The sequence below is a fragment of the Mizuhopecten yessoensis genome, unplaced genomic scaffold, assembly GCF_002113885.1.
Source record: "Mizuhopecten yessoensis strain PY_sf001 unplaced genomic scaffold, ASM211388v2 scaffold2891, whole genome shotgun sequence".
NCBI lineage: Eukaryota > Metazoa > Mollusca > Bivalvia > Pectinida > Pectinidae > Mizuhopecten > Mizuhopecten yessoensis.
In genome coordinates, this window is record NW_018404771.1 from 435,852 (window position 1) to 456,568 (window position 20,717).

General features: G+C 36.6%; 1 protein-coding gene across 1 annotated transcript; it reads right to left on the reverse strand.

Annotated features, from left to right (window-relative positions):
- Positions 1-487: 487 nt before the first annotated feature.
- LOC110446616 (lymphocyte-specific helicase-like) lies at positions 488-20,346 on the reverse strand. The gene is made up of 22 exons (XM_021491848.1): positions 20,079-20,346; positions 19,563-19,729; positions 19,074-19,108; positions 18,660-18,785; positions 17,812-18,006; positions 17,571-17,610; positions 16,633-16,842; positions 15,842-15,918; positions 15,114-15,320; positions 14,381-14,479; positions 13,707-13,889; positions 12,986-13,209; positions 12,641-12,766; positions 11,782-11,884; positions 11,333-11,494; positions 10,828-11,030; positions 9,057-9,279; positions 7,488-7,607; positions 6,685-6,801; positions 5,961-6,120; positions 4,451-4,657; positions 488-3,669 (listed from the first exon to the last, which is right to left on the reverse strand). Coding segments are annotated over exons 1-22 (3,129 nt in total). The 5' UTR covers positions 20,081-20,346; the 3' UTR covers positions 488-3,526.
- Between the last annotated feature and the right edge of the window lie 371 nt (positions 20,347-20,717).

The following is a 20,717-nucleotide window of genomic DNA, read 5'->3' on the forward strand; positions in this document are numbered from 1 at the left end:
CATATTGCAGAGTTGTCTTCTCTTGTGAGCAGTTATTGTTTGTTACGTCACTTGTTTGTGAGAGTAACGTCATCATTTTTTGAGAAAACAACGTAATTTTCTCACACAAACCAATGACGTAACAATCAATACCTGCTCACAAGAGAAGCTAACTCTGCAATACGCAAAGACGGAAAAGCAACCCAGTACATCAAGCTCCATAAATCCTAAAGACCTGAACAATAGTTTGTGGCAGGAGACATGAATTACAAATTGTAAACTTTATTTATCGTTGATAGTACAAACTTATATTCAGTAAAGTCTCATGCTTTGTTGAATAAATGTCCTCTCTTATTCCTAAACACATTTGATAATCACCACATTTATTACATTACTCAACGTCTCTGCAACACAGGAAAGGTCATTAGGGACAACAAATGGTACATTTTGTCTAACTACAGCTCTCCCTGACAGATAATGGTCATATGAGGACAACAAAAAACAAAAGTGATCTTTAAAATATTTTATTTTTCATTTAGAAAATAAAATGAATTGATAATGCACAAACCAAACTTTTAGAAACGATCAGAAAATGTTTTGTTCAATAAAGTCGGCACACTTTCTGTTAGAACTGTTTAAGAAGATATAACCACAGAAATTATTTCCCATAAGGATAGGTTCAAAGGCAAAAATTAACCCATTCATTAAATCACATATGTTTAACTTAATTAAAATTTAGATAATGATAAATACAAACTTTAATTGCAAACCTTTCCTAAGGACTGTATTGTAGATGATCACATCAGCAAAATACATAATTAAAAACTCTAAACATTTATGTATGTTAACAAATAGATAACACATTGTCATGCAATGATTATTAAGGGAATAAGTTATTGATGCATTAAAATCACCAGGAATAAATTACATAACTGTAATTAAATAATGTAAATTACTTTTTGTTGAAACATTATATCTCATTCTTAAATTATTTTTCCATATGAACTCCTTGATCAAATAGATGGGTTCTTGTATTTCCTTCATATCTCCCCCAAAAGGTCATCGTGGGTAACATTTTTCCCTTGGAAATGCATTTAAAAGAAATCTAATATAAATGAGGTTAGTTAAATACCTTATAAGAAGTAACAGAAAAGGACTGTTTTCTTAAAAATGTCTTCAAATTTTCAATTATGTTTGCTTTCTTTCATAGGATAATTTTGTATCCTTACAGAAAATAATTTCATAGAGATATATAACGGAAAGTTTTCAACAAACTTGTATTATATGTTTAACATTATTTTGTATTCTTTTGTTTGGGTAACTCTCCTGAAACCCATAAACATACTGCATGTATCTGACTAAACCCAGCACTAGATTTTCTACATCCTTCAGTTTGTCTGGTTGAACACTTTAGTCAGTGAGGAAGCTCTGGACAAGCTCGTCGTAGACAACAGACGACCGGTAGATAGATGATGCCAATAACATTTTCGAGAGTTAAAATTTAAGACAAATCGGAGGTGTAATGTTTAAGGTAGCCTACAGCCTTAAGTCAAATTGAACTTTGAAAATCTGGACACATAGAAGAGGAACCAGTATTGTTCTCTAAGACAGCTGCTAAAACTTTATAATGAAAACACTTGATGGAGCCCATGTATTGTGATCACTCCAACACTGCCAAGGTTTTAATCCAGTACCATACACAACACTTGGGTTAAAGTATTGAACTTGAGGTATTTCATATGCATTATATAATTCTCTGGCCCTGTATACCAGTAGCTACTACTAAAGTAACATAAACAAACTCATACGAAGGAGTTATACAATGTAAAATATGCAAAATATATCTTGAGCACCATCAAATAAACACACTCCCTTAAAACACACTTCCATACAACATGTACTCTAACATTTAACTCAGACTTTCACATACATACAGTCAAACCTGTCTTATCTGACACCTGGATAATCAAGCTCCTGCCAAGCCCGACACTGTTCAGAATTCCTGAGATTTTACCTTTATGTTTGTTACCAACCCATATCGTGCTCTGCCCCCGGCTGCCTACGGCCCTTCATAGTTGGCCTCCTACTATCAAACTTAAGCCATCTACATAAAAATTGTCTGACAAGGCTGGACTAATTTTCTTGTAAATGACAGTTTAGAAACCCAACACACATTTCAATTAGGGACACACATCTTTTGTATGTGGTCTCTGTGAAGTCTTGAAACCATGGTGACCATCTGATATTTCTTATCTTCGACTCAAATAATTAAAATAACAACTTTGTCATGGAATTGGCAGGAACACTTGTACAATGTTTAAAATCAAACGAATAGAATTGAAAATTAATAAAATAAACTCTTGGCCCATCAGAGGACAGGGTAGCGATTTTAAATCAACCCATTATTTATGAGGAGTCGACCACGGTGTTGTGTTAACCCTTTCACCCCTATGTAACTTTAGTAGACAATACTATACATTGATATGAACAAGTCCATTATGGTCTACAGTGGTGAAAGGGTTAAAGATATTCAAATTTAAATTTCCAGCACAGATTTTCTGTTCAAAAATGCTTCAATGACCAAGACCTGTAATGTTACAGTAAGTATTCACCCGGTGTCAGATTGGACAGGTTTCTCAGTAAAACCTCTCTCACAAGTCTATATATATATATATATATATATGTCTACGCTATTCTCATAAATCTATATGTATGTATCTATATATGGTTGTCTAAAATAAAAGTATTCACAACTCTATGATGACGTGTTCAATGATTACGAAGTGCTGTTTTGATATTTATCAATGAATGATGATGAAATTATGAGCAATGAAACACGACGCACTGCAGAGACATTATGTCGACTCGCAATTTAATGTAAATGACAAATGGATAAATTTATATTTGAACACAAACTGGTAAAAAATATTTATCTGGGATGCATCAATTCAAGTAGGTCTGTAGACTATTCGTCTTTAATTTTAAGACAACAAAGAATTTGAGGAGAAACAGGAACCCAGTATAACATCATTACGTGGAGCTTGAAATGTGAATTTTTATACATTTCTTCATATTCTGAAAATCAGGAGTTATTTCATGTAACACAGACAGTATTTCAATTCTTACTATGAAGCTCGACTTTAACAAAATTAACTGGCCCAACAATATGTCAGTGACCTTATACTGCCATAACAATAAGTATTAAAGCTGTTTAACCCTTTCACCCCTATGTAACTTTAGTAGACTCTACCATGCAGTGATATGGATGAGTTCATTATGGTCTACAGTGGTGAAAGGGTTATTAAAATCAGCAAGTCTTTCTTGAATTAACTATGTATGATCTACAATCTTGACTGCACCCCTGATAATCAAATGCCTTCCTGTTTTTCCAGTGTCCACTTCCTTCACTTGGACACAAACCACACTTCTGATTTGTCCCCTTCAACACCAATATTTTATCATGGTCCCTGAACTGTGTTGGTTTTAACTACATGAAGTTATAACATCTGTTTCCAATCCTGAAGACTTCTACTTTCACTGCCCGTTATCAGGAAGAAGCTGTTGGTTGTGACGTTACAGTGGTATCTTCAGCCATCTTGTCTTTCACATCCTCTTCCTGTTTGATGACCTTGAACACGCCCTTCACCTCCTGTGGTGCTGCTTTCGACTTCTTCTTCACAAAGGAACCATCTACAACGAAGCAACATGAAACAAATCAAATGAGAGTCTTTTTCATTATCAGCATATTAACATGAAACAAGGCTTTGCTGTAGTATTTTTACTCTAGCTGTTATTCCAAACAAAAACATACTATTATTCGACTGCCTACTTACTAAGGAAGACAGACAAGCTGATTCTAGTTTTAACCTCCTACCAATTAAACATTGTCGTAGGGGATATAACTACCGGCATAATGATTAAATGCGTAAAAACATCATGCATATGAATTTATGTACACTGTATTACCATTACAACAATGGAATTGTCATCGTCCATTTTGGACCAACATTTGTTTAATTTCCATTGGAAGTAATTCAATTTAGGTTAGCATTATCAGTATTAGGTAGCAGTTGAATAGTATGCACATAAGAGCCCTGACTGACCCCCATGGTTTATAATGGCAAATAATACTTTGAATATTACATGTTAATAACTTGATTGGAATCATAACCCTGAGTTGACAGTTTGATACTTTGAAAATTTTGAGCTAGCCTTACCCCAAAGGGCTGTAGGGTGGGACCCAAAGGAGTCAGTGTTCTAAAATTTCTTCATTTTCCTTGTTTAGAATCAGAGGTGCTAGTTTCAAATACTTTTCAGTCTTAAATCTGTTTTTGCCTATGATATGTACTGGAAATACTGGGGGACAAAGATGAAAACTTAATGTAGATAGCGATTTTACTAAAGCTTTGTTAAATCGTTGTCCATTCCAGTTGGTAAAATATCTCCTATTAGGGACACAACTACTCCTTACCATCCTTGTTGCCTGCTGCCTTCCATTGCTCGTATAGGTCAGACCTATCGAGGAGTCGTTCAAGGTCGCGGTTACTGATCACACTGCCAGCTCTGGAGCTGTTCATCTCCATCTGGTGGTCGTTCGACTTGAGAAGGTCCAGTAACTCCAGCTGGGTGAGGGGCTGTAAGCTTGTAGTGAAGTTCTTTATACCACTCTTGAACTTCTCTGTGAAAATAAACCGTGAAATTAAGTTTTGTATTTTCTACAGATTGAGAGAGAACTGGAAGATCCAACAACAAAATGCTTTTCCACATAGACACAGTTTTCAGGAATCCCTTTAAGGAGACATTTAGATGCAATTTTAGAAAACAAAGATTTTATTTTGAAAAGACTTGACACAAAGTCTCACTACACTCCCATTTTCTTCAACTCTGACCTAGAAATGTAGGCCAAATGTACATTGTTCAATGGAAGGTAGCTTCATCTTTTATGTTAACCATCACTGTCCCAAAACGGGACACTTAGGTAGCAGTGTACAGTAGAAATGGCCCGACTCTGATAAACAAGGCACATGTCGAGGAAATGTAAACACAGCGGATTTACCCTACACAACACATGTATACATGTATATATATTTGTAAACTGCATTACATTTACAATACATATAAGGTACTGAGAAGTGTATAAACCTCTTTTTTCTATGTATGTCAATTGTGTGAAAACCATGGTTACCACATCAAAAATTACCAAAAAATGCCAAAAATTGCTGTTTTTAACCCAAAATTTGACCCCCGCAACTAGTATTTTTTTTCCTAAGCTCTGTCTGAACTTGAAGATTACCTACCTGGTTGCAGAATTATCTGGGTCCCAGTAAAGTTGTAAAACTTGATTTTTTGCAATTTTGCGTCGTGTGCTGTTGTCAAAATTTTAACTCCTGTTAAGCTAGCTTTTCATGTGTATGCACCCTTTCGTATTATGGCCAAAAATTTATTCTTGAACCAAAGAAATCTTTCTTTTTTACAAATGTGAAGCTCACATAGCCCACTTCATCATGATTATACCAATTTTAGTACAGTTTTATTTTTATATTTTTTTTACATATCATTATACAGGGGTTAGCCATTTAACAAAAATATCACCCATGGCCACAACCCTCTACTGTATACTGCTACCTTAGCTAAAATACTAAAGTATCCCTTTCAGGGTACAGTAACATCTGTTTAAGGGCATACATGACCCTGGTAGTATTTTGCGTTATACTTATAGAACCACTCACAAGAAATACCAACCTGTAGTAGAAATGAAAAGTGGATGGTATCTATATATTAAAAAAATAAAAAGTACATTGACATTTCTCTAAAAAGTGTCCCATCTTGGGTACAGTGACATTATGTGTAACAGTCATTTTACACAGGTTGTATGGACCATAAATCCTGCTTTTGAAAGTGTTTCTTAACAAATTGACACAGGTTGGGTTATAAAACTATGGGTAGAGTTACTGGAAACAGAAATTTCTTAGGAAGTCTACCTTTGTGGATGACCATTTTCTCTATTTTCCTCTTGGCGGCTGCTCGCTCCACGATACGCTGGTCAATGGTGTTAGCGGTCACATAGCGATACACACAGATTGGTCTTGTCTGTCCAATCCTGTGACATCGGTCCTGGGCCTGCAGGTCACTCTGGGGATTCTGTGGAAGTAACAGGACAGTATTTTGTAAAACACTATGGACTATAATAGTAAAACTGAAATACCTATAAGACATTAAATGTCCTCTTCACAAGATGTACACAAGAGGGATCAGTTACACGAAACAAGATAAAGTCAAAAGAATTAAGTTAGATGGTTATTTATCCCAGGAATTCAACAAGTTGTCAACATGTCATCACATTTTGAGAATATTCTTTCTTAAAAATACAGTTAAGTCTCTACCTTTACATGGACCTTGTTGGAACAAAATTTAAATGTATTTGTTAATGTGACATCTTTATTATCTACCATTTTCCTTTAAAGATTGGATTTGAAAGTCTGAAGTACTGAGTAGGCTTTAATACACAATATGAGAGCATTTGTCTATTCATGAAAACTGATAATAGAGCCTTGATATCTTAAACCATCACTCACTTGGGAACTCATATTTTGCCATTGTTAAAAGACTGTTTCTTGAGTATGTAACTAACTACCTTAATTAAGCGTTCCAGGTTATCAGACCCCTAATACACAACACAACGTTTTCTCACGGAACGATTCTTACCCAATCGCTGTCATAGATGATGACAGTGTCCGCAGCCACCAGGTTGATACCAAGTCCTCCTGCTCTTGTACTCAGCAGGAACAGAAACACTTCCGGGTCAGTGTTGAATGTTGCCATCTGAAAAGTGTCAGAAATCTTATGATGTTGGTATTCTGTGTTGATTGATCCAGAAAACAGCGACATTTGCATGCATCATCCAAACTTGAAGTGTAAAATTGTGAAAAGATTCACGTAGCACAACCAATAAGTGTTACCCAATCTCACTTATTGATTGTGCTACATGAATCTTTTCACAATCCATATTTACCAACTTGATGTGTAAAAGTTGACTCTTTTATCTAGTGACCACTTATACCTGCTTGTTGCATTACCCAGTGAGTAGATTAAGGCCTTTTTCTATACATAATTCTTCAAGTAATTCAGCCACATTACTGGAAGAAAGGGTAGGTGAATTATCGAGACTTGTTTGTAACGGTTAATATTAATTTGCATATATTTTTCTAATATATCTAACAAAGTGTATGTATGCATCTGTGTAATTCCTTTGCAAACTAAAAGCCTGTTCCCCTATTTGTACAATTTTAAACCTGTTCCACCTATCGATACTTTTAGTCGAAATACGATGAAATTCTGTGAACGGTCTGGAAGTGGTTCGACAGGTGGCTGGACAGATATGCCACATTAGGACATGGTTCAATTTGGTCCTTCGTACGAGGTAAGCTGGCCTTTTGGGCCAGGTGAGTCAATAACATCCTGGCTATATTATATACCTGTGATTTCTATCATCAACAGCGGGGACTTACCGATTCCTGCCTGTTTTGAACATTACAACCACCGTCCAGACGACAAAACTTGTACGATCTCAAGAAACAGAAGTCCTCTAGGATATCCAGCATTTTGGTCATCTGGGAGAAAATCAGCACCTACAAAACACCAATCACAACGATCAAACAGGAAGTCAAACACCTTTTTGTTAACAAAATAATGTTAAAGGTTGATGTTCATATTTAGGAGATGGGAACATGTTTTTTGGAATTGGAGTAGTGTGTTGCAGATGTCAAAATTTTAACTCTGTCATTCGAAACAGAACTATTTTCCTGTCTAAAAGAATAGAACCCTTTTTTTACTGAATGTTTCTGACATTTAAATGTCACATGTGTCATAAATAGATGATACATTCCTTCTTTTTTATGTACTTAAATGTTTGGGAATTTTTGCCCTAAATGGCACAAAAAAATACATGTTCTGCATCATATTATTCACTTTGTAAAATAATGCAACATTTCAACTTTTTTTTTGTCCAGTTTGGAAATCATAACATCAAACAGAGTAGCAATGTTTACAGTTAGTGCAGTAAAGGTGATGACAACATAAAGAGTAGAAGAGGTAGTATGTGGAAAAAAGACTTCGGGTGTAAACAGTGTAACCGAGTAAAAGGAGATCAGTTTAATCAGAACATCAGATCAGACTCACTTCTATTTTTTTTAAACAGGAAAGAGAGTAGTGTACTTCGGGGATCGAACCCGCAATCTCAGACTACCTAGCGGGACGCTCTATCACTGAGCTAATCCTATATACATTAAAATCTGCCACACTACCCCCACCCCCCTTTTTTTTGAAATGTGTTCTCCCCCAAACACCACAACCACCAAGATTCTAACTCCCTGTCACCACAGCACCATTTGTAACAGGATAGAGAATAACTGTGTGCTTCCAATGGGGTTTGAACTCTTTACCCCTAGTTTACCAGCCCACCGGTCTACTGATTGAGGTATTAAAAGGAAACTTCCCTCTAGACAGAAGCTAGAACCGAAAGCTCTTCATTAGTTTTATGCAAGCATTTTATCTTTTCTGGGTTTTTTTTCCCATTAATCTCTTCGGTTTTAGTCGTATAATTTTTAAATGCAGGTGGTGCCTATAATCAAAACTTCTAATTGCTGTTTCACTTTTTCCTTTTAAACAGATCCCTTTTTTAACAATGTGCAATGTGTAAATAATTTTGCTTCAAAATAAAATCTTAACATCAAACTACGAAAGTGGAATAATTTACCTGAAATGTCAAAATCTAAGATGGCCCCCTGGCAGCCATCTTGTTTTTCAGCATGATTTAACACAACCTGTCTCCACACCATTGATTCATAACTTAGTGCATATTGTACACATTTACAAATGACCTTGTGAACTACACAGATTGACCTAGCTCTGACCTTGTGAACTACACAGATTGACCTAGCTCTGACCTTGTGACCTACACAGATTGACCTAGCTCTGACCTTGTGAACTAACCAGATTGACCTAGCTCTGACCTTGTGACCTACACAGATTGACCTAGCTCTCACCTTGTGAACTACACAGATTGACCTAGCTCTCACCTTGTGACCTCCGGCTTTCAGCTGCTTCAGCATGCGGTCCAGCAGCAGCATTTTGCCACTCTTCCTGATGACATCCTCGTCCACCATGAAGTCGCCAGTCCCGGGGTTGAGCGGGTACTCCAGCAGGTATGGATGGTTACAACATTTGCGTAGCTGCATCATCACGTTGAGTAGCCTGACATTTAACTGGGATGTCTTCATAACCACATTCTTTGCTGGCCTCCTGGAGAAAAAAGTAATTAAACTTTAAAAAAAAAAAAAAAAAAAAAAAAAAAAAAAAAATTTTTTTTNTGTCAAGAAATCAGCCAACTACCTGTTTTTGAACATCCACCAAAGATTATGGAAATCCATTTGATTTGGAAACAAAAACATATAACACAAAATAAACCGACCCATTATCTTGACTCGCATAGAAGGGCCACTATACTGTAACATGGAAGCTACCACACTACTGTAACATGGAAACCTTAAGACACAGGCTACTGTGACGTGTACCCTCGATCAAAGAGAGTTCCATATCAAGAAAACTGTAAAACATTGTCTATGGTGTTCAGTTTGTGGACTTGGTTAGTGCATGGATAACAAATTCAACAACACAGTATTGCCAAGCCTTACTTATAAACCTGACCAGGTCACCAGAATGTTGTACACATGAACTAATAGAACCTTCCCCTACCTTGAGGGTGTGACAGAGAAATCTCCAACCCAAGAGATTTCTCTGTTACACCCTCAAGGTAGGAACCGATTCTTTTTCTCCCATCCTATTATTTCAGTTCTCTGCCATATTTGTAAACAAAAACACATATAAATGGGGTATTGATATCGTCATTCACTTTTCATGATGTCACAATTATCGGTGACACATTTTAATGACGTCACAATTGAACACATGCTAATCGGCATGAGGCTATCTCCCCCTCGTGGGCGACAAGCTGATATTTCCCAGCTAAAATAGGAGACACACCTGTGAAGGGTGGGAGAAAGACATTTCTCTTACCCTGGACAGGTGTATCCGCACTTTTACCAGTGTGAGATTTCCTTGTCTCACCCTAGGGTTGAGACCCCCCGGGGGAGATTCCCCTATTCATAACAATGGCATGACGTCACTTCAACAATACAATGACGTCACGTCAACAATCCATCAACGTCACGTCAACCCTGAATTTAGCATGTAACGTTATCGTTACATTGTGTATATGATACACAATGGGAGAACAGGGCAAGAGAAAAAGAATCATTCACTCCCTTGTGAAGGGGGCATTTAGTGTTTACAGATTAATAGAATCTTTCACCCTCTTGGGGGTGAGATAGGAGAATCTCAACCCGAGGGGGGGGATTCTTAAGTTGCCAAACACGAGGCTTTGCCGAGTGTTTGGCAACTTAAGAATCTTTTCCCGAGGGTTGAGATTCCCTTATCTCACCCCCAAGAGGGTGAAAGATTCTATTAATCTGTAAACACTAAATGCCCCCTTCACTAACATGGCACCCTGTACAACAGGAATCTAATTCACAACCTTTAGTACCACAAACTACCACCTCATACACAAGGCTATAGTATTGTGTGTTACATGTATCAGCAATGCTAAACATGGATGTTGTACATTGGAACTCACAAATAAAGGAACAATTTAAAACATTTGAGAAAAAGAAATGAATTTCATGGAGCAGTTTGACAAAACAGTGTATAGGAGTAAGATAACGATTAAATTGATGTATTTACTGATAAACGACCATTACTCGAGGCTGGTATGTTGTTTTTATGTGGACTCACAAAGTGTTCTGCTTCGCCTCGTCACTAACGGCAGCTACCCATGCAGCTAGGTCTTCCTCTTCTTTTTCCATTGCTTCCTCTGTTTTCTCCGATTCTGCACTCTCAGACTTGTCCTCCATCATCAATTTGTAGTTGACTTTCTGCTTAGCCTTCTTCCTAATCGGACGGCCTTTCTCATTAACTTCAACCTTCTCCTCAACTTTCTGTATAAATATTTTCAATCCCTTGAATGCTTATAAATATTCTACAAAATCAATTCACACAGAAAATCCAGCTATTCCAACAAGAACTTAGATCTGTAGGACAGAAACTGGTTTTTATTAGAACTTTTTGGGGACAACAATGGACCCCGCCTCCCAATTGAAATTATTTCATATTTATGCATAATTCCCAAATGTCCAGTTTACTCCTAAAACTTTCTTTCCCCACTGGTATATTTTTCTTCCCAGTCTCGGACAAAAAGGGCCCTCCCCAAATGGTTATTTATTGAAAAATATGAACGTACCTCTGTCGGACTTAATCGCTGTAAGAGGGTGCGGTCAAGCAGGCTGCTGTAGAATTCCTGCTGTATCTTTGTCAGAGGGGCAAACACCATGATCTCCTTCTTAGGGGGGATGTTCAGTTCCACGTCCTGTTTCAGCCTCCGCAACATAAATGGTGTCAGGATCTGTGGAACAAATCATAAGACGTGAGTGACAACCATAATCTTTAACGAAACTGAAATAAACAAATCTAGAGGCACATGCGAGTTTAATTGACACCTATCAAGTGTATTTTTACCTGCAGTGATATTTTTAGGATGAATTTGAAGCCTTATAAAGGCCTACATAATTTCTGCTATATTTTACCAAAATAATGCAAAAATCACTTCATTTTCCCGAAATCATGCTTTCTAAGGTGATATTTTCCTAAAGTCAAAAGGCACAGGCCTCTGTGGAAAGGAGATAGACTGACCTGGTGTAGCATGGACAGGATGTTAGTCTGCTGTTCTTCCTTTACGATTTCTTCATCAGCGTTGTTCCCTGATAATCTCTCCAAATCAAACCAAGTCTCAAAGCTGTAACAATAGATTGTAACTGTCAGCAAAGACAGAGATGTGGAACTGACAAAAGAGACAGGGATTTATCTGGGTTTATATGAGATGTACCCCACCTACACAGTCACCGTTTTAATCAGAAAACCTGTATAAACCAGACTTTCAACTGGGTTCCACTGTACACATTTCTATGTAAACTGTGTGATCAAAACGGCTGTCTAAACCCATCCTTGAAAGTCAAAGGGGCTATGCTCACTTCCGCTCTCTGCACCCCTTGAATATGTCGTAAAATCGAAGACTCGGTGTGCACTACCTTCAGGATGAGATGAGAAGGCTAGTTTGATCCTTTGATGTTCATGAAAAGAATCTGCCGGTCACAGAATGATAAAATTGACTGGCTTTGAGTCAGGGTGTCAGTCATCTGTAATCTTCAAAGGACAGGTATCACCCTCAGCGATTGGTCAGGTATTTTTTACTGAGACTAATCAAATAGCTAGTTGTTTTGCTCTAAAACACATATTCCAGGGCTGCAGAGAGCGAAAGTGAGCATAACACCTGGAGTTTCGAGGATGGTCTATTATACCAAGATTTCACACAGCACATTTCCTTCAAAACACACACAAGCCTGTGTAATTTCTAAATCTGTATTTTCTCGAGTTTAAGCTTCTGTGGTGCATGCTTAAGACACATTATCTAACCACAATTATTTTCTAGAATGATGTTCTGATCAAGACTTTGAGGAAGTTATTTGGTTACACGGTATAAGATTGAACTGACCTTCCCAAGTCATCAAAGATCTCTGGAAGAAGGAAGTTGAGGAGTGACCAGAGCTCCGACAAGTTGTTCTGTAGTGGTGTGCCCGTCAGGAGAAGTCGGTGAGTGTTCCTATACAAGCGAAGTTCCCTACACACAAAACAGAATATGGTGTCAGTTTTAGATTCTTAACAGATAATTACAGAGCAAACAAAAAATAAGGACAAATTTGTAATGGTTGAGTATCTATAAATATTATCATTTACTACTGTTTGCCTTTTTGCTTTTCCTCAAGCTAGAAATTTCTTTTATTATCTAGCAATGAATTTAAATTTTAATATCAAACATTTTGAATAAAGTTTTTTTTACCTGATTAGGCGACAATGTGTGTTTTTGATGCGGTGACCTTCGTCCACTATGAGGTATTTCCACTCGAAGGAGCCGAGCAGTTTGCGGTCCCTCATTGTGATCTCGTACGATGTGATGACAACAGGCTGGACTTCAATGTCCTTCTTCACCTGGTATTTCTTGTACATCTTCATCCTGAGCCGAGTCCTCTCGTCACGGTCGCCATGGTACATAATCACAGGCACCTGAAAAAGTTTAACAATAGATCAATAATCCTGGTTTGTTCAGTGCCAACTACAGGCCTAGGGTGACCAAAGAAATTGAGCTACATGCAAAATGCATCCAAAGAAATGGAACTTCAAACAAAGTCAGTGCTACATACAGAATCAGTCAAGCTGAAAATATAGGTCACAGTGACCTACATCCGTTATACTAAGGTGGTACACTCTTCACGATGTATGTACACATGACAGTATGATTACTGCAGAACATTTCTAGTGTAAATGTAAGGAAGCTGATCACAAATTCCACTAGCCTAGATGTTGGGATGGACCATCCAACTTCAATACATTCTTTACAATAAGCATAGCATCAAAGCCTTGCTATATTGAAAATTACTGAAAACATTGATGACTTGATGTACTTTTCCAAGCCGTTATTGAACTCATAAACTTGTTATTGATGCATTGCTTTAAATGGGGAGTCAACTTTTGCCTCTATCAATGTATCAATCATGTTTCACCTTTGGTGCAAACCTCTTGAACTCGGAAAACCAGTTAGGCAGAGTGGAGAGTGGTGCACACACAATAAAGGGCCCGGGCACACCCATCGACACCAAGTGAGCCAACATGGCTATGCACTGGATCGTCTTTCCCAGTCCCATCTCGTCGCCAAGGATACCGTTGACGCCATTCTCATACAAGGTCTGAAATATGAAGGGCAATCACACATTACACCAGCACTAAAACCGTCTTTTACTTCTTGTCAGTAAAATAGAATGTGACCTCTACGTCATCTCAAGGGGTCCCTCAGTAGATTGATTTTACAGAATAGATTTTACAGTCACAGACCAACAACAGCAGTCACATATCAAATGCAGGTAAACTAAAGCAAGCAGCGAAGATCTAACAAATGAAATTCTTGCAATACTTTGATTATATCTAAATCATTTATAAATGAAAATATAATACAATTCAAAATCTCTTGGAACTGCTCCAAATCATCAAATCAATGGAAAATTAAGATTTCAACATGATGCTGTTTTATTTAGGAAATTAAACATTAAGCAGGTAGAGACAGAACTATCCGTCTGATTTATATATTACAAACCGCATTTTAGACACACAATTACATTACAATTTCAAAAAGATTTTACCTATTTATTGACGAGAGTACAAGAGTAGGAACAAAGCTTACCTTAAGCCAGGTAAACCCTTCAGACTGGTACTGTCTCAGCTTTCCACCACTGAACAATTTGGGCTGCACAAATGGCATGCTGGTATCATACATCTCCGACTGTAAAGTCAAATTGAGAGTTTGCGTGTTATACTGTAAATGTGGTTCCAACACATATCTCCTCATACTGACAACACTCTCCTTGCCACATGCATTCTGATTTTAATAAGCACTTCAGCTATCTAAATTAGCATGCGGGAATGTTTGAATTTGAAAAACGCTTTGCAGTTTATTGAATAATTTGAATCTCCACAGATTTTGGGCTGTTCTACACCAGTTGGCTGAACAGGTGGGAACCATTTTACAAACGGATTGTTCAATAATTTCAAGAAACAATGAAATAAGTCCTGTTTAGCTTTGTACTAATACCTCATACACAGCCACGCCTACTACAGGAGCTAAATCTCACATGAAAGCTCAATGACCAAACACACACCTTAATCTAACACATGACAGAGCCTACCATCTCTAATCTACAACATTTATCAAAAGACATCATTTACATATTGAATGTTTGCCTGACCTTGGTAATCTAATGACTTACAAGGATTTTCAGGTGGCCTGACTGTATTTATTTTTATAATCGGTTTTCACTCAGAAAATGCTCTTCAAACCAACTTTTGTCACTTTTGTTTATTATGTTGACTATCAGATAAAAAGACACTGATTTCACCAAATGAAGTGTTCTATTTACCTCTTCCTCCTCCGTCTTTGTTTCACCATTGGCCTCTTTTATGTCGGGTTTGACATCCTCCCCTTGCTCCATTTTAACCTCTGGTGTCTTTGTTTCTAATTCAGCTTTATTTGCTTGCACTTTCTCATTGTTTTCTGCTGTGTTTGATTTGTCTTCATCCAAAGATTTTCCATCCCCATCCTGTGTTTTTTTCCTTTTGTCAGTCGCCTTTTGATGAAAAGTTCTTAGCATATAAACTCTGTCCATCACATCTTACTACATACAGAAAATGAATTTCCATTTCATGTGAGAATTATTAACTGAAGTTCAATTTTATGTGTTGTTCGACATTTTCAGGAAACAGAAATGAATTTATAGTCCTTTTTATGAAACAACAATGACATCACAATGTTATACATAATGTCCAACTGTCTGCCGTCTTTAAATTGACTTCTTAATAGTAAAGCCTTGGTGTATTTACAAGAGACAATACACAAAAAGATAACGTAGCATGTTCACTGTGTAACACATTAGATATATGATGAATTAAAATATTTAAACTGTCACATCACTGTTTTACAGCATTTTCCGGGATCTCCCATCCATCCTCCCAACGTGTTCCCAGGGGTCTAATGAAAGCCCTCATTAGTGGAAGTGTTCAAATTGAATAGTTCTGTGTAATTCATTTAACTTACGGCATATAACTGACAGTGGAAGACTGTTGTGAAGAAGATTACTACCAAACTTACTGAGAAAAACTTAGAAATGTCAGCTCCCTCCACACTGTCCACCTTTCTCTTCCTTCCCCGCTTCTTACTGGTGGTTTCTAAAGTAAACATTTCAATAATCTTCATTAGAAACCCAAACTTTTATTCTTTAATTGAATGATCAGAGGATAGTTAACTACCACATTACAATTATAAAAGGGGAAATTGAAAAATGCATGGCCTGTAAAATCCACTGTAACTTTTATTTTCTAAAATATTTTATTACAGGGAGTCAATATTTTGTCAGCATACTTTTGAGTTTTCAAAATGGCTGTTACAGATAATAGACAGTGGTCATGAAAAAAGAGTGCACACACATATATCTATATATATTACCTGGATTTTTTTCCTTATTTACCTTAATTGTCTTAAGAGTATCAGTGTTCTGATTAAAACTTGGCTGCCAACAAAAGTTAGCCCGCTATTCATCAACTTTGAACAGGCTTTTCTTTTCGAAATATGTATAGGCCAACATTATAGCAGGTCAACATTCAACCAGCGATTCCTTCCAAGTCAACCACCTATTTCTGAACTTAATGAGAACACTGGGTATGAATAAAATCCACACCGTAATTCCTCTTCTTTTAATACATCTATTTATAGATCTTATTCAGCTAAAAAGTTTCAAAATTTTGTCAAAAACTTTTTCTGGCCAAACTGGAAATAACACAGTAGCAAAATCTAACTGATTTGTTGTTCTTGTTGATTTAGATTCAAATTTTAATCATTAAGATGTAACGTCACATTATCCATATGAAAGGAAAATACTTTACCACTTTGACTTGACGAGTTATCCTGTGAACTTTGTGACCCCTGTGAACTTTGTGACTCCTGTGAACTCTGTGACCCCTGAACTTTTGTTGATTTCCTGGACCGTGTGGATCTGGGGGAAGGAGCAATGTCTGCCGTCTGAGGAGAGTTACCCGAGTGCTGTGGTATCGTTGATTTCAGTGGGGAGGATAATGACTTTGTCTCCACATCTGAAATATTGCATGTATACTTAATCAAAGGAGATTAATTTCAAAAGTTATCATGGATATTTTAAGGCCAATATGTTCAACAAAAATAAGTTATTATTATTTCTATTTAATGTGCAATTTGCCCCATATCTACATCTGAAATTTTACATATTCTATCAGGGATCAATCTAGACTTGATTCACTACTGCTAATGGGTAGTTTCCCCTACAGAAAAAAAATCCCCTGTACTTTGAAATTCCCTCTATGTGCTTCAAAATTTCCCCTACTTCAACAAAGAAATCAACATTTTTCTTCAAAATATTTCCCCTATATATGTGTTTTCTTTAAAGTTCAACAGTTAAAATGCATAATAATACATATATACATTTTCTTCACATAATTTAAGCAAAAATTGACAAATTTATGTTCTACAATTGCAAGCTTAAAATTGTTCATGAATTGAAACATACTGCACACATGTATGCCGGACAAAATATTTATCTTTTACCTTCATGAGGCTAGAGCCTTGTATCAAAATTTTTAATTTCCCCAAAATCTGAAAAAGGGTAATTTCCCCCCAAAACCTAGATTGATCGGGGACTTTTGAATTTGTAATCAAAGTACATGTATACATTTGAAAAAGTCATAAATGACCATAGACTTTTGGATTTCTGTTTGTTTATTGAAATGATACAAATCAACCCTCACACTGCCCTTATCATAAACTGCATGAAACACAAAAGAAAACAAACCTTCTTTGGGGATTTCCAGACTTTTCGCCTTCTCTTGTTCCTGAATAAAAAAGAAACAGGCAACTGAAATTCCTTTAGTTGGGGCTGTTCTTAAGAGTTTAATTATCCTTGATTAAAATTATTTACAATTGAAATCATTATAACAATGATGTTTAGCAATAACATGCATCATTATACACTCAAACCAACTCAAGTGATTTTTATTTTACCAAAATAGATCATAACGAACGATAAAACCTACCTCCAGTGCTTTCTTCTTTTTTTCCTCTGCCTTTACTCTTCGTTTTTCCCGAAGTTCTTGTTTCTTTTTCTCCTCCTCAGTTTGTTTCTGCATTCTGTTCAAAAGGTACTGAGTGTACATGTTACTTTTACTCAGTAGAAACTGCAGTCTCTTGTAGCGCTGTTCTTTTATTTGTTTATCCATGTCCTCCCATTGCTGAAATAATACAGAAAGTACAGTTCAGTCTTACATAATCACGGAGAGGTTATAAATACCTTTGAAGTATTAAGGTGTGTCCCTTGCAAGTTTTGATAAACTTTTCATTCACAATCGTTCAGAATATCCTCGTCAAAGGTTAGCAGACAGAGAAACCTGGTTTTACCGACTTGATCATTTAGGTGGATAGGACTGTCGTCAGTAAAATTAACAACATAAAGAGACCAAATCATTACATCATACAATACCATGTTGGAAACATTGACATGAATTGTGTTCAAATTATTACGTCAGATATAAAGAATTATCACTCCTGTTCAATATTAAAATGCAAGTTGCTTGGAAATTTAGTATTTTTTCTTTTCACTAGTTTGAGATAAGCAGTTGAGTACATTAGTTTTGAACTAAGGGAGATTATTCACCTCCATTCCGAAGCTAACAGATCTAGTTTTCAGAAGTGTACAATTTTGTATTTAGAGTATTCAGCTTACGGACAGATTTTGATAAAAACCTACCAGCCTGAAATACGATGCTACATTTTCAAAGTAAAGACTGAAGTTTAATGCCAGGTCTTTCACAAAACCTACTACCCCCTGAGTTTCGGTTTAGCGAAATGGCACGCGCCTAAGTTGTGGACCAGGTAGATAACTCACCTTTGCATGTTCGTCCCGCTGTTTTTTGTCTTCCTCTTCTCCCTCCTTGTTCAGCTGTTCCTCCTCCTCAATCATTTGCTTCGTCACTAATGACCCTTCTGCTTTGACAGCGTCACCGTCAACTTCCTGTTAACACATCAAAGTTTTAACTTGAATTTGAAAGTTTTACACAAAATAATTGTGATTTTTGTTATGAAAGTCGTTTATAATTAAATGCAGATTTTAGATTTTCTTGCAGTAATGATACTTTTTTTTATAGGCAATGGGCTAGAGAATTTGATTTTTTTTTATTACTAGTGTCTTTAAAATTGCCCACTTTACTCTCTTATTAAAACAATTTTGTTGTTCCGAAAAACTGATCTTTTTCCAAAAACCTTAATTTACATTTAAATGTTGTCATAAAATGTTTCTTACATCCACTGCCATTGGAGATTCCTCTTCTGTAAATTCTGAGGGCAAAAAATAAATTAGAAATTATATTGCATCAATTTGTAGGATATGGAGAAACTATAAATAAATTACCTACAGAACTGATTGTTCTGATGCTTAATTATACTTAATTATGAATAAGGTACAACTACACCCACTTGGCAGAAACTTAAAACTTTAATCAATGCACTTGACTCACTGAAGGTAATGGGGAAAGTAATTGAATTAGTTTAATACAAAAATCACTGTTCTCAGTGATCATTATATGTTTAATTATAATGAACTTTCAATATCTATAAAGTATTTATTTGATTTAAGTTTTTTGTTATTAAAATCAATATGACAAATGGAATTGTTTTTGAGATCATAAATGAAGCCATTAAGGCCAGGAGAGGTCAGTCACCAGTGATGGGCATGTGTCTAGAAGTGTTACCGTAGATCACAAGAATCAAATTAAGATTTTAAATATATCACCTTGCTTTATTTGTTCAGCACTAGTGTTGGAGCCCTCCACAGCAGAAGCTCCTGCAGCGAGATTGTGATGAGCATCCTCTCCCGGCTCGTAGGCCTCATCTTTGGGGAGGACAGGCGAGTCGCTCCTCTTTCCTGAACTTTTAGCGGCCTCCACCACTGTAACACTCCTAAAACAAGTCACTTTTACAGTCAGAAGTGGCAAATAAAAAAATACATTGCAACTGAACTATTAATCTTATTTTAGATTTTCCCATTTTGCAACGTTCATGTTTAATTATTTATCTCATGCAGATATTTTTTTTTAAAGTATATATCTTATCAATGTAATTTTATTGATATTCCACTTTTCATAAAAGACGCGATAAACGGAAGGATGTGCAAAGCAGAAGGTTAATATTTGTTTCCCCATGTGTTCATGTTGACGTTGCGCGAAAGTAAATATTAACGAATCGCATCAATGCTGATTAACAATTGGTGTTGATGCAACGAATTAAGATCTTGGGTGATGATACTTACATATTTCTCGTGAATTATGACAATCGCTGGATATTATAACGGTAAAATGACAGTGCACGTTCCTCACACGAAAACAGCTGACTTGCCCAACGCAGCCGACAGCTCCCACTCTAATGTTTCCCGTGGATTTTAACAGCGATCGTTTTCTTGCGGTGGTGATTTTCTGTTTTGATCCTTTTAACCTGTTTTAATCAGCGATCTTCACATTTTTACTCTTGTTTCACAGGTTTTTCTGGTGACTTCAGTTAGGTAACACAACCTTCTTTTCCCGCCACTGGCAGGGGGCGCTGTACCGGTGATACCGGAAATGGAATTCCCCCGAAGGCTTTCAGGGGCCGTCTGCAAAATCATTCACACCTGATGAGGCTAATTATGGTTTTAATTGCCGTAATGAATGGCTTATCATACTACCGATCTCTGTATAACACGATAAGGACCAGAGGAGCGAACTTGTGACACACAATTAAACAGGCAGTCATTATAGAGGAATTAATCAATTATTATTTTTTTCTTCTAATTAATCTTCTCTGTGACATGTTAATCTGTAGGTGACATGACCCCCCCCCCACACACACACACACACACACACACGCACACACCCACACACCTAAATCTATGGTTGTAAACTATCCTTGATGA

Coding starts and splice junctions, on each gene's coding strand:
- LOC110446616 (XM_021491848.1), bottom strand. Junction 19,109..19,562: donor TGCTGAACAAATAAAGCAAG/GTGATATATTTA, acceptor TTTTGCCCTCAG/AATTTACAGAAGAGGAATCT. Junction 9,280..10,827: donor GAGGCGAAGCAGAACACTTT/GTGAGTCCACAT, acceptor TTTTTTCTCCAG/GAGGCCAGCAAAGAATGTGG.